The sequence below is a fragment of the Miscanthus floridulus genome, chromosome 3, assembly GCF_019320115.1.
Source record: "Miscanthus floridulus cultivar M001 chromosome 3, ASM1932011v1, whole genome shotgun sequence".
Lineage (NCBI taxonomy): Eukaryota > Viridiplantae > Streptophyta > Magnoliopsida > Poales > Poaceae > Miscanthus > Miscanthus floridulus.
The window spans coordinates 147741116-147755836 of record NC_089582.1 but is presented as its reverse complement, the minus strand read 5'-3'; the positions used below and the strand labels follow the sequence as shown (position 1 = coordinate 147755836).

The 14721-nt window shown below is 47.2% G+C and overlaps 1 protein-coding gene across 3 annotated transcripts; it reads right to left on the bottom strand.

Annotated features, from left to right (window-relative positions):
- Nucleotides 1–8429: 8429 nt before the first annotated feature.
- LOC136547457 (F-box/kelch-repeat protein SKIP6-like) lies at nucleotides 8430–11686 on the bottom strand. Of its 3 annotated transcripts, none has more exons than XM_066539406.1 (4): nucleotides 10443–11686; nucleotides 10279–10329; nucleotides 9496–9790; nucleotides 8430–8732 (listed from the first exon to the last, which is right to left on the bottom strand). In XM_066539406.1, the coding sequence occupies exon 1, from the start codon at nucleotides 11630–11632 to the stop codon at nucleotides 10490–10492; it is 1143 nt and encodes a 380-aa protein (XP_066395503.1). In that variant the 5' UTR covers nucleotides 11633–11686; the 3' UTR covers nucleotides 8430–8732; nucleotides 9496–9790; nucleotides 10279–10329; nucleotides 10443–10489. The 3 variants fall into 3 exon arrangements, with proteins under 3 accessions (XP_066395503.1, XP_066395504.1, XP_066395502.1); XM_066539407.1 differs by having other exon boundaries at nucleotides 8430–8723; nucleotides 10465–11686; XM_066539405.1 differs by having other exon boundaries at nucleotides 8431–8723.
- Between the last annotated feature and the right edge of the window lie 3035 nt (nucleotides 11687–14721).

Here is a 14721-nt window from a genome sequence, read left to right as displayed (position 1 = left end):
GGTGGTCAGCATTACAAGAATTGGCAACACGGCGGTCATGGGCTCAGAGAACAACATAAGCCTAAGATACGGGTGGTCGCTAGTGGCGGAGCCACGAACATGGTGACCACGAACACGACGGTAGACATGAACGCTAAGACAGACACGGATACAGACCGGCAGCGTCGGCGCGGAAGCTGCCAGACGATCCATCACACGAACTTGCCAGTGGTAGCAGCCACCGCGCGCGATAGCACGCTTGTCGGCGCAGACGAGACCCGCAGCCGAGGCGAGGCAAGTGAGATCCAGCGTCGCGTGTGGCTTCTTCTTCTTGAGGATGCTACGTGTGGTGACCTGCTTCTTGAGCTCCGCGGAGCAAGAGGCTAGACTCTCACGAAGGGCATTCCTAGACACCGCCTTAGCAATCATGTCGGCGAAAGCGCCGGCATCCTGCGTAGCCAGCCTAGAGCTTGCCCTAGACGGGGGCGAATCCTCGAGCGTCGACCATGGCGCGGAGCATTGCGCGACAGCAGCGGGGGATAGCCAGTGAAGGAGGTGGCGCAGGTGGAGAGGAGTCCGTGTACCACGGCAGGGCAAGAGCCGGGGTGGACCTGAGTGGCAGCCCCGGCATCACCACTCCGTCAGTGAACGGCGAGGAGGGGAGGATGATTGGGAGGTGTGGCAGCGGCGCGAGGGGGTACGGGAGGATGGCACCATAGTAGAAGGTGTCAAAACCCAGGAAGCGGGCCACACGGTATTTCTTAAGGTAAAGAGAAATGATATGTAAGCGCACGGAAATACCGTTGTAGCACTTCACCTAAAAGTATTCAGTGTATCGTATTTTCCACAGAGAACGGAGGTATTCTTATAGCTAATTCGTCCAAGCACAACATAAGGGTAGAATTAAAAAGGGTAGAGAAGTATTCCTAGGGTAATAAGGTCTAAAGACAAATAAGCTCTACTTCTACTTGCTCACTTCGGTCACCGCTTAACACCTGGTCTGCCAAGCATTGTCGGCCTGTAGCTCTACGTCGTACCCGGACGTGGGGATTACGAGGGACGAACATGGCTGTCACCACCTACCGCCTACCCCTCAACCGTAGAGTACGAGGCAAACGAAGGTAGCCTCTAGCCTAGACACCACATCTACGCTATCGATTACTACTCTAGTGCGTTAACAAAGGTTATCCGTCTTTATCAGAGCCCTTCTACTAGAGCATTCGCCGCAAGGGCGAATGACGATCCCGTAAACAAGTAAGGATAAAAATAAACTAATCAATAGACTTTATACCAAAGGAATCATGAACACTCACTTAGCGAAAAGCTTCGTTGAGGCATTGATGTTCGTCGAGGTACAAACTCGGGGAGACACCGACAAGTTCGGCTCTTCCCCATATTCTCCCTCACATCTCTCCCGACTAACTCTACTAGCTATCTAGGGCCTAAGCCCTTGGAATGAAGCTCAAGGGTGGAGTGCTCTTGCTCTTTGTGTGTTGTCTTGTAGAGGGAGGTACCCCTCTATTTATACAAAGCTCAAGGCGGTGTTGGAAGCTATTCTTGGCGCGAGGACTGGCTCCCACCGCCTCAGCATGGAGCCATGCCACCGCCTGTCGAAGGGGTGGCTGAGGCGTGCCAGCAGGGGGTTGACCGCCCCTTGACCATGCCGTCTCGCCACCGCCTTCGCGCGATGAGCTATGGGCTGGACGTGGATCACTCCTCCATGGTGTGTTGCCCCTGTTGAGTTGAGTTGATGGGCGTTTCCCTTGTTCCTTTGCGTGAATCAGTGTCAGAAAGCGCCTTTCAGTGAATTCTTCCATGTACTTGTGTTTGTGACCTACAAAATAATATTCTCCAAATATATGTGGAACTAGGTCAATAGTAAATGCATATGTGTTTAAGATTGCCAATTTCTTCTCTTTTTGTGTCTTAATTGGCGGTCAGATTTGATCGTTAAGGACCGCCAACAACCACCGAACGACCTCGGAAGGTTGTAGGCCGGGGGCCTTTTCAGGGCCGAAGCGGGGAGCGGGGTGGGCCAGGTCAAAGGCTGGAGGACCACCAAGAGGGGTCGCCGTGGTGATGGGTGTGGCGGTGGCAGTGGCGTTTGTAGTGTCTTTGGTGGTGGCGGTAGGGATGGGAGCTGTGGTGTTAGGGTGGAGATCGGAGTCGTGTGGGTTGCTGCTGGACGAGGCGGCAAGGAGGAGCGGTTGAAAGGCAGGGTGGTTGGTGGGAGGGATGACGATGGGTGATGGAGGTGGCACGGACGTCGATGGGGGCGGGGCGGAGTTGGATTGGTCGGGGGAGGTGGAAGGGGCACCATGGGGTTGTGCGGCAAGGGGTGGCAGTCCTAGGGGTCCACCACGGCGACCTGCAGCTCCGAGCCACGTGGCCGCAACCACCGCAACGACGAAAACTAACGGGATCGCGGCAAGCGTTGACGAAGTGGTCGGAGCTGAGACAACGGAAACACGCATGAGTGGGCAACCGGAAGGCTTGGTTTGCTTATTAGGCAAAGCAACGGCTAAAGTTAATCAGCATGTTCGCTTGGTCGTAAACGATCGTAAATTTTCAGCCAGAACAATATTTTTCTCTCACGCCAAACCAACCAGCAGTAATAATCAACGATCGTATATGATCGTTTCAGCCCCAGCCGAACAGGCTAAATAATGTCACGGTAGGTCATCCGCCCGCCAGGCTAGAATGCACCCATAGGCACGGCCTCAACGCGGCCGCTGGCAAGGTAAATTGCATGCTGCGTGCTCCCAGTAACGCCGCTCGACGTGGCAAAATCCGGGAGGGGTAGTAGAGGGGGAGAGAAGGAGAATCCGACATGGATAGCTTTAACAGATATGGCCGTCTTGTCGAGGGTTTGAACCGGGCGTTGGCATTAACGGGGCGTCCCATCGCCGCGTCTCCGTGAAGAGGCCGGACGGGAGGGGGTTGGGCATTGAATTCGTTCTCGGTCAACCGGTCAGCGGCCACAACAGTGGCTGCCTCATCGACATGGATTTGGAGCTCCATCGTCCCTAGCCGGAGCTTGCCAAGCAGGGAGATGGAGGAGGCAGTGTTCGTGGACGCGACATAGACACGGAACAGGTAGGGCCGAACAGGCCGAGCTCTCAGGATCACTGGGGGAGCCGTAAGGTGGAAGGAGAGAGTGTTTGAAACTTGTTTAGGGTTCAGCGCCCTGTTCGTTTGGGCTTGTTTGACTGATAAGCCATGACTGAAAGCACTGTTGGCTGATTTGGTATGAGAGAAAAATAATGTTCGTTGACTGAAAAAGTACGGCTTATAAGCCTAACAAGTCCAAACAAACAGGACGCAGGTTTATCGGAAAGGAAGAGGAGGGCGGCGTAAGCCAGAGATTACCTGGCCGGCGTGCAGGGACACCAAGGAGCGAGGGAGTAGCGGTGGAGAAGAAGTCGCAGAGGAGAAGCTCCTGCATTGACAAGCCTGGGCGCTCCCGCAGAACAACGTTGACGGCGCGTGGCGGCTCGGGGCGAAGCCGACGGGACATCTCCGGCAGCGACTGTGAGGCATCATCGGTGGAGTGGTGGTGGGTGGCTTGGATGGCTGTAGGACTGACGGGGGACGGGGGATCCGCCGCCGACCCCAGATATATTTTCAGCCGAACTTCATCTTTGCACATTTCCGAGAGTAGGTTTATCAGAGGCATCGTCACGGACTACGAGCGAAATGCCAACTTCCTCGGCGATGAAAGAACTCGCATACATACATACAGGAGGTATGGTGCGCTAGTTTGCTCGCTCCTTGGAGCCAATTGCCCTCAACGGCTCTTTCGGGGAAAAAAACATCTCAATGGCTCAACCACCCAGCTGGCACCTCTCGACAAGACTGGTGGTTCTTTCCTGTGCGATCGCACTGAATGGTGAATATCAGCAAGGGGTTTGATACGCAATTTTCCCTAGTTGTCTGGAGATAGAAATGATAGGGTTTTAAAAAAGGTGGCCTCTACAGTGCAACAACTCATGTCATCAATTCGAGACGAGGAGGAATTCTGAATTGAGATAACAAAGGCTCGCGGGATGGGTAGCTTGTTCGTCGCTCTTGTTCAATCGTCAATTTTTTATGTAATATACACAACCCTCTTGCGCCCGACTATGTGCACATCCGCACGTCTTATAGGCATTGTGCGTCATATGTAATAATAATACCCAACCCTCTTGCTTGCTAACTCTACAGGTAGCTGACTAGTATACTAGTATATTGTCCGTGCTAACACTACGGTGACGTCTAGAAAAAATAAATTAATTGATGAAAGAAACACAAATTCATAAACAAATTTAGCTGCCTAATCCTTTACAAAAATGAACACCGTCTTTCCGTCCACTTTTTAAAGTTCACAATCCTCAGCCAGGCAGGATGGATTTGACTCTTAACAACTATCAGCAAACATCGATACATCAACAACCACGAAAAAATAGCGCGCTATTTCGACGCTATAGCGGCGCTATAGCGGCCCACAGGAACTGGCGCGACGCAATTGCTCATTTTTGTGCTATGCGCGCTATTGCCGCTATTGCGCGCTAAAGCGCCGCTAAGTGCGTTTAGCGCCATAGCGCCGCTAACCAGCCGCTATTGCTGGATGTCCCAAAATTGCCAAATTGAACAGTCCCGCCCGGTCATTACAAAAAAAAGAGGTTGATCCCTGAAAATAATAGTTGATCCCTACTATTGAGGATGAGGAGTTATCTGCTTCATCTTCTGATGGAGAAGATGACAATGATATGACTTCTGATGATAGTTCTGATTTTGAGGTTGAATGATCAAGATCATTGCTCTGCCTGTGCTGTGGATGTGGAATGCAAAGTGTGTACTTCATGAGTTTATGGCTTTATGCATTTAAACTTTAAAGTTTAATCCCTTTATGATTGTTTGGCTTTGCATGTATGAACCTCATGTGGTTATGTTGCCTGTTTGGCTATCTGCTACTTTGCTCTTATGATTATTATGGTGGATGTTATCAGTTATCACTTATGACTTATGAGTTATGAGTTATCAAATTGAGACATTGAGTGATTGAGGATTGAGTGATTGACAGATTTTTATGTTTTCTGGAATTGTAAACAAATAGCGCGCTATAGCGTGCAAATAGCGGCGCTATAGCGTGAGCAGTCAGTTGACGCTACTGCATTTAGCTGCCGCTATAGCGCCAATAGCGCCCAGGACAGCCTCACGCTAAAATTGATAGCTCGCGATTTAAAACGATGATCAACAACGTAGCCTTTCAGTCCCAAACAAGTTGGGATAGGCTAGAGGTGAAACCCACCAAGAGTCCCAAGTCACGGTTCAGGCACTTCAATAGCTGCTTTCCAAACACTCCTATTCAAACATAGATCTCTAGGTATATCACAAGCTTTCAAATCTCTTTTTATTTTCTCCCCCATATCAATTTTGGTCTTCCTCTACCTCTCCTCATTTTATTAGCTTGGCTTAGAACTCCACAATACACTGGTGCCTCTGGAGGTCTCCTTTGGATATGGCCAAACCATCTCAACCGATGTTGGACAAGCTTTTCTTCAATTGGTGCTACCCCTAGACGATCACGTATATCATTGTTCCGAACTCAGTCCATTCTTGTGTGACCACAAATCCATCGTAACATCACAACTATCAGCAGTGAGAACAAATTTTGAGTATGAGACTAAAATGCAAATAATAAATCTGCATCAGTTTATCATAGGTATCAATAAGATATATGCTACTTTGCTATATCTAATTTAGCACAAGCCATTACAAATGCGCAGATAGTTTATTTCCCTAAATTTTGCAAGTTCAATTAGTCAAAGCAAATGCACAAATAGTTTTTCCCTTTTTGATATTTCACAAAAAACAAGATGCCATACATTACATTTAAAAGAAATATAGCATACATCATAGATCATACAATTCTATTTGCACAGAGAAACATGAAAATTTTAACCATGTCATTCTTCAACTTCCCAACTTCATTAGATTTTTCCACACCAAACTTTTCTTGTAGAATCGAGATTTCCACCCCGCCTATCCCAATCTTATCTGCAATGGCATGTCAAACTTTGCACATATGTGAAATATTTACTGAAATAGGCGCTACTAACCGCGTCATGTTTACAGTCATTTCCGGTTAGGAAACAAATAAATATGAAATCATCTATGAGCTTCTCGATATCTGTTTTGACAGCTGGATTTGGTATCCTCAAATCAAGCTCCAAGTACTCCGTTTGAACCCATATGTTCAAAAACTACAAGAATGTGGTGTTATAAAGGAATTAAAATAGAAAGACCATGTTATCTTCTCAGAGGAACAAACCTTATAAGGCTTCTTGGGAGATCTGTCCTTAGGAGTTGTTTCAGTTACTTGTGGGAACTATTCTCTACATTTTCTTGAGGAATCTTCACTTTTGAACAGTTCACATCCTGTTCAAGTTAACAAAAGGAGTAGTCTGAACTCAACATTTACAAAACGTTCCCCACCACATAGCATAGTATATTGCCCGTGTTAACGCCATGGTGTCATTTTAGGTGATGCAAACTAACAACCAAACATGGTATGTAACAAAATCGATTGAAGATTCACAGAAAAAAGAGCGATAAAAACTTACAGGGTCATTATACTATTTATTAATCCAAAATGATCAAACTTATATTGTTGAATACAACAAGATTAACTTAATCCATGCCTCGATATATAGTGTGTTTCTCTCCCTGTCCAATCCAAAAAACATCAAGTAGCACACAATGCTATAGATATATCCAGGCACATCTTTGAATAACTATTTTTTTATAAAGAAGAATTAGTGGGATTACTAATAAAGGATAAGGTAGATCATTATCTCCTTTAACCATATCAGCATATCATACCTGAACAATCGTAAGGTGTTTTGAAGCATGAGGCTCTAGTACCTTGCTGCTGAGACAGAACGGCTCCTGTGTGTTGTCACCGTTGATACCTTCCTTGCCCTATCCGACGATCCGATTTCGATAGTGGTAAATGAAACTTCAGTCTTCTTGGAAAAAAAGTTCAGCGAGTCGCTGTGTATTCAGCATTATTTAGAGAAACACCATGGCACGGTAGGTAAGTAAAGCACGCAGCGCAGGCACCTGTACCTCTTCTCTCGTGGCCACCGATGCCGACGAGTTGCCGCTGCCGCCATCTCTTCTTGCTGCAGTTGCCCTCCTCGTCTCTCCCTGCTCCTCCTCCAGTGCGTTGCGCCGCTGGCCGTGGCCGGCGCCGGCGCCTGCCGCGTAGGGTGCCAATGTTCCGGTGTAGACGACCTCCTCGCCGCCGAGCCCATCACCGGACGCATCCCCGAGCTCATCGGCTGGATCAAAATCAGCAGAGCTCTCGACCAACGACCAACAGCAAGATAAATAAAACCCTAGATAGAACCAACACACAATTCGTCTAAATGCAACTCCCAGCAAAGGATTCAAGCTATTGTCACCAAACGCTCCCTGTAGGAATCCATCCTATCATCCCAGCAATTGACACCCTATCCTCATTCCGCAATCAATTTGACCAAATTCCTACGGTGACAGGCAGCATCGAAATCTATCCAGCAGAAGCAGGAGCGTACCGGCACAGGTGTTCAGAAGACGGCGACGAGCCGGAGTGGCGGGTGATGAGGTCGTCGAAGGGGTCCTGACGGCAGGTGGCCTGGCGAGTTGAAGCCGTCGAAGGTCCAGAAGCCGTAGGGGCGCGGCCGCGCTCACTCGCCGCCGAGGGTGAGCAGCAGCAACGTTGAAGCCTAGGAATGATCCAGATAACACTGGCCGTTTGATTGAGTTTGGGGCATGTGAGGGAGAATTATGAGTCATAGATTTTAATGATGTTGAAATTCTAGGTGTAATTTTATTGGTGCACAATGGTTGGACTCTCTCAGCGGGGGACGTAATCTTGGGTGGACCTAAAATAATTTGGATTGGTCCATTATAGTAGAGAGTAGAGATGGGGGTGGGGGGGGGGGGGGGGGGGGGGGCACTTGTGGGTTTGATCCTAAGTTGAGGAGCTTGATACCACTAGCGATCTTTGTATAGTTCATGGGATCAAAAGCGATAAATACTTGTGTCATCTCAAAAAAGAAACATAAGACGAGATATCTGTGCCATCGGCCCCTCCACCAAAATGTCCCTTAAAAACGTTCAAAAGTGCAAGAGCTGGCTGATTCTCCAGAGCCCCAATATCATCATCGACTATATATGGTGAGTTGGTGACAAACCGGGAGTCTTGCCGTTGAAATCAAAGGAAAATCCAAACGGGCCTCCACATCCGCTTTTAGGCCTCGCGAACAGGGCCTCTTGCCATATGCTAGCGTAGCCCAGCCACACCACCGTGCGGTGTCAGGCTCCAGGTGCTTGTTGAAATCAAAGGAAAACTCAAATACCAGTGTCTCCAGACTCCAGAGAGTCAAATCATCAGTGCTAGATTCAGTAGACCATTTTCACTCAAATATGATTCGTACGCAAATGTTCAAAATTGCTCCATGTTATCCAATACAACATGATTAATGTTACCTTGTGTTATGGGGTGTAGCTAGGACAATCAGACCTAGGACAGAAACAAAAACCCTGCCCTACTGCCTTAAACGAGCTAACAAGGAAAGCAAAATCCCGTATAGCCAACATGTGTTACTGTATTTTTGAGTATTAATTAATATACTGAATTCTGAGCAATCCCGATGGTCTTCAGGTTCCCAATGGTGGCTAACCTGGCCAGTCTCAGGATAACGTTCATCACAAATCTGCAGAAACTGAAACCACATCAGTAACAGGACCCACATTGCTAGTTGCAAGTTGCAGCTGATGATAAAGAGGCTATGAAGCATAAAGAGAAGTGAATAAAATGAATGCAAATAACTTGGTACTTTATGCTTCAACTAATTGCACTAATTTTAAGGCAGTTCTCATATTTTATATGTAGTTACATACTGACAAGAAATGCTCAATCACTTATCCTCTTTTCAGTTTTTATACAATAAGGTAAGCTTATTTACTGAGTGTCAAAGAAAGGAATATGTTCCTGACGAAGATAAATGGCAAAACAACGCCTTACACTTTCAAACGGAGGGAGTATAAACGTATATATGGTAAACCAAAACAGAACATGCTCCTTTACTAATGTTTTGTGTCTGATGAGACTAATCCTGAACTGGCCTACTAGCTGTGAAAGGAACTGTGACTGCTTAATGCTTTCGTTTGGCGAAATAGCATCATTTATCTGCTTCTGTGCACTGTTTCTACCAAAATAAAATGGAATGAAAACCCGCACACCCTAGCAAGTGACCAAACATCAACAGAAATATGACCCAGAAATTCTTCTGTTTTTGCAAATTCCTAGTATGACTGACATCAACCCGATCAGTACTAGTGGACATCAGATGCATAGTTTTCCCTTTGCCTTCAGAGACAGGCAACTAGGCACAGAAATTCAACAGCAGAGTAAAATTACATATGCATGCTTTGTGTAAAAAAGAGAACTGAATGAGGTAATGGCATACGTCAATTAGTACGTACCATATTGAGGACTTTTGCAGTTCTGTTGTGCTTCCATCTGACAGTCCTGCATTAGAAGGGCCTTGTCCCTCTTAAGTCTTATAAGTGTCTCAACCTCCTTCTCAAGGCCTCCATATTTTCCTATCTCAATATTCTCAGTGCCAGGTGCAGTTTTGCCAGGGGTTGGCTGCAGATCACTATGTGCATCCTGAGATGATTTCTTCTTTCTCTTGATGGTCTTCAGAAGATGTTTTTGCCCCTTAACAAAACCTTCATCAGCCCATTCCCATCTATCTGGATCAACTTTATAAAATCCCTGATTATGAAAAAGAACACTAGTAAATTCACGAAACAACAGAAGTTAAGATTCAAAAAAGGGCGTACCCAGTGCAGAGAGCTCCCGCTCTGTGCGGGGTCTGAGGAAGGGTGTTAGTGGCAAGCCTTACCCTCGCCTGTGCAATGCGAGGAGACCGCGACTCAAACCCGGGACCTTCCGGTCACAGGCGGTAAGACTCTACCGCTTGCACCAGGCCCGCCCTTCAACAGAAGTTAAGATTCAACATGAACTTAAAGCATAAAACAAAGTGGACAAAATAATAGTATAAACAATGCTGGTCTAGAGAGAGGAACACAAGTCGTTCATCAATGGCTGCGATCCAGTCATTCAAATCCAAACTGAATAACTATAGCTTAGTTCCAAACATAAATATCATATCCAATATATAGATTTAACACAGCAACTTATCCTTTAGCAACCTACTGAGCCTATAATCTGATCCATATAAGAACAGGAATAGTTCGTACCTCTAGTAGAAGCATTAATCACTGGTGACACCACCACGGTGATATCTGCAACTGCAAACAAGTAAAAAATGACAATTACCAGTTAGTTAATTTGTTCAACCCAATCAAGCAAGCATAAAACTCGATCAAAGGAGCTTATAGCAAGGAGAAAAACCATATTATACCTCTCAAAAGCATGCATTTTACCTGCCTTACATCTGCATCTACTGCATCACAACTCCAATGCGATGCAATGTGTGATCGTTGAACCTCTTGGCACATCCAGGAACAGAGTAGTGTCCCTAGAGACCACCTTTCCTCTTAGCCGTCCCTCATCAACCCTTGTAATCCGAATGCTTGCCCATTCGATCACCACCATGCTCCTCACTTCCCCATTGCCTTTTCCTTTTCCTTTCCCTTTCCACTTCCCTTCCCAAACCAAGTAGAGCAATCCTCCAACATTGGCAAGTGTGGCGCCGCACAAGAACTTCGGTAGCTCCCTCTCCAACCCCTCCACTGTGCTCCACGAATCAGTGTCTGGATCATAGCCCTTGACCTGCCCCAGGTAGTCGTAAGAGTAGAGGATTCCTTCAACCACCGCAGCTCGGCCCTTCCATCCCATGTCAAGCACCGACGACACCGGCGCCCACGCCTCCGCAGGTGGCGCCTTAGGATCGTAGGCCAAGCCGCCACGGTCCGCCACCGCAAGGACCTTCCCGGCGAGCGACGCGCAGCCGTGCATCCACTTCTCGCGGAGGTGGGCCGGGCTGGCGACAGCTCTCCACTTGGCGTGCGGGGTGGAGAGGTCGAGAGCCTCGGCCCAGAAGGGGGACGAGGGGACGCAGCCGCCGGCGACGAACAGCACGCCGGAGTGCGCGACGGCCGCGGCGAACTCCCGAGTAGAGGACAGGCGCGGGCCGACGGACCAGGATCTGGCCCGGGGATCCAGTATCTGCACGGACGCAGCGGGGACCGCGGACACGGATCCGCCGACGAGGAAGAGCCGGTTCCCGTCGGTGGCGGCGGACGCCGAGGACGAGACGGGGATCGGAGGGGAGGGAAGCGGAAGAGGGGGCCACCCGGGGTTCGGGAGCAGGAGGAAGAAGAGAGGGGACGCGGAGGAGGGTGGACGGAGGGAGAGGAGGATGTGGGGCTCGAAGCGGCGGAGGGCGCGGCGCGCGGCGAGGAGGGGCTCCGGGTGGCGGCACATGAGGGTGTGGAACGCGCGGGAGACGAGGGCCAGGGATGGGTGCGCGGCGCGCGGCAGGAGCGCGATGCAGTGGACGGCCAAGTCGTCTGGAAGCGCCGGGATGAGGCTCCCGCGGACCTGCGCCGTCGGTTGAGGCGGAGAGGTGGGCTCGGCGGAGGCGGACATGGCTAGCCGTCGGCGGTGACTCGCCGGAAGAGGAGGATAGGCATGTGGAAGTAGTGCCGTGCGCCCCTGACCGCCCGAATGGGGATATTCTTCTGGCCCACTATGCAAGATGGGCCGAAATGTGATCTTGTAAGCTAATTTTGAGCCCGTTTCTGAAAGGCCTGCACCAAAAATTACTCACCCACGGACCCACCGGTATAACAAACCTATTTTTACGAGAGAATAAGGATGGCAACGGATCGGGTTTGGTGTAGATATCCGTGGGTTTTGGGTTCTGTGGGTTCAGGTTTAGGGATGGTTTTTTATCCAGGGTTTTTGGGTTCGGGTCCCGAAACCAATCGGGTTCGGTTTCGGGTTTGGTTTTCCACCCGTGGATATCCAATGGATATCCGAAATAAATTATATGGAATTAAAACTCATGTTCTATAATATACTAATAATAATTTATTTAAGATTATTAAATCACTTTTCCTATTGTTCCGTCGACTGAAATGTGGCTGACGTTTCAGTCGACTCGTTGTCCGTTGGATTGTCATCAAGATGTGTGCAACCGATTGGGTCTTTGGTTGTTGTTCGGTCCGATCTTTCTTATTGGGTTCGGGCACCGGTGACGCCACCCGCTAACAAGGAACGGACGGGTGGGAGCCACACACACAGACACGAAATGAATCGGGAGCTGGTCGGGAGGGAGCGGCTATTCTTCTGGCCATTTCCTCTCTCCGCTTCGTTGAGGCGCATCGGAGGCTCTCCCTCGCCGATTTGGAGACTTGCTCACGTCGGCCATTGGTAGAGCTCAGGAGGTACGTTCATACGCGGTGTGGTTTGTGACTTCAGTGTGATTTGTTCTAGGTTTTGGTTTTGGCTGCTTGTATGAACCGGAGCCCATGGAGCTGGACCTGGATGCGCCCTTCCCGACGCCGCGGCGGTGGTCCACCCCGCTGGCAGCGATAGAGTTAGCTGGTGGCCTAGATCTGTGGTTGGGCACGGATCTGCGGTGATGGTCGTAGCTGGGCGCCGCCAGATCCACTCCCTCTGCAAGCACTGTCGCTAATGGTGTTTTTTTTCTTCATTTCGTGCTTGCTGCAGAAGAAGATGGGGAGGGTGCAGACATTGTCAGGCTGTGGGTGCAGACTCCCTTTTTAGGTGCCTAAGCGTTGTTGCAACACGTACTAAATTGATTTTGACATGTACTAAATTTGTGCGGTGATTTCAAGCAGTAGCCAAGGATTTGTAATAGCAAGGGATACAGTGATTTTTTGCCTGTTACTTGCATTACTATGGGCCTGATGTTACACATTGATGTATTGCTAGGTTGTAATTTGGTACTGGTGGCTTCCTGAATCTAACTACTTTGGTTATTCAGCATTATTTGGTTAGAAAGCTTGTGGGATTATACTACTACTTGCTTCTGTTCTTCTAAATCGCATTAATTCACCCCATTTGATTACCGGTATTGTTATAACTTGGGCTCTGCTGTAGTATTGCCTCTTGTCTTGAATCTAGTTAATTTAATTCTTCCAACATTGTTTGGTTATAAAGCTTTTAGGACCACACAAATACTTGTTTCTATTCTTTTAAATGACCCCATTTGTTGTAAGTTGTTAGATCTTTACTAGCAGTTAAACCAGTGACTGTAACTTTAGGATAGTTACTATTCCCAATTTTACAAAATTGGTCCATTACTGTTGGATTTAGTTCTAGAACTCCAATGTGATAAGCTAACTACTGTCTAGGAACGTGTGTTCTCTTTTATTCTGTTTTTTAATAACTCATTTTGATATCTCGAGGCACTAGGCAAATGTTCCAAAACTTCATCTATGATCACTTTTCACTTCTCTAGAAGGGAATGATGGGCATAACAGTTCCTTAGTTGTTCTTTATGAAAGTTAGGATATTATTTGCATATAATCGAATAGTATTGTTTCTGATTAATGGGAGGGCACCAGATTGGAGCATTCTACAGTATGGACTACATGTACTTTGTAGATTATTTTAATAATACATACATTTTAAAATTGGTTTTTGGTGATTTCACTTGTAGAGTCATTGCCGAGGAGCTACAAGTATCATCTTGAGTTGTTTGCCAATTGATGGCAGGCAACTCTCTTTCCATTTCAGTATCCAGTACTAGTAGTCACTGGACAAACTTTTCAAGTGGCTTTCCATTGTGTTTTCTGTGTAGATGGTGATTTATTGCATAGTAAATTTGGTTTATGCTCTTTCTTTCTTTTAAACAAGAAGTTTAATAGTTCTAGTTGTCTGAAATCTTGCTCTCAGTCAGCGTCTTCCCTTTATTAGATTGATATAGGCTTGTGTATGCTGCCAAATGCACTTATTTATCCTGATCTAGTGATCTGCTAGAAATACTACCCCTTTGTCATATGGTTGCATGTGTTGTGAGCCTCATAACTTACTGCTTGGGCCACATTATCATAGTTACTGCATATGTTATCATGTTTATACGTGTTGCCTAACCATTTTTGTGTGATATATACAGGGTTTATGGCAGTAGCAAAGAAGATAGCCCTCTCTGTGACATGCCAGGTTTTGAAAGCTGTAGGATGAAACTCTTTATACATGCATGTTTCATTTTTTGATTGCCTCGTATGATGAAACCATAGCGTTATTAATGGTTGCACTGTTGTGTTTCTTTCCAGTATAGGATCTCTTACTTGGAGATTGTCAAATAAAATCCCAGCTACATTAGTTTATAGGCTTCGCAACCCAACCTGAGTAGTAGAATGCTTTCTTTAGCACATGACATGTCTATTGCCTTGTGTCATGGTGCAATAGTGAATTTGTTTACTAAACACTGGAAGTCTGGGATACCATAAGTTTTTTTTTAATTTCCAGTAAAATTTGTTTCCTAGATATCTAATTTGTTTTAGAAAAAAATATTGTATGTGCAACAATAACGAAGACCTCAAAGAAGGATCGTAGTATTATCAATTGTGTAGGCTCTGCCATAGTCATTTCTTGAGAAATTATTCTTAAGTATGTGTTGTACTAGTGGCGCATTGTCAACTATAGGACATCAGATTGGTTTTTACAGAACTGAACATCATGACTGAAAAAATATTCTGTGTTAT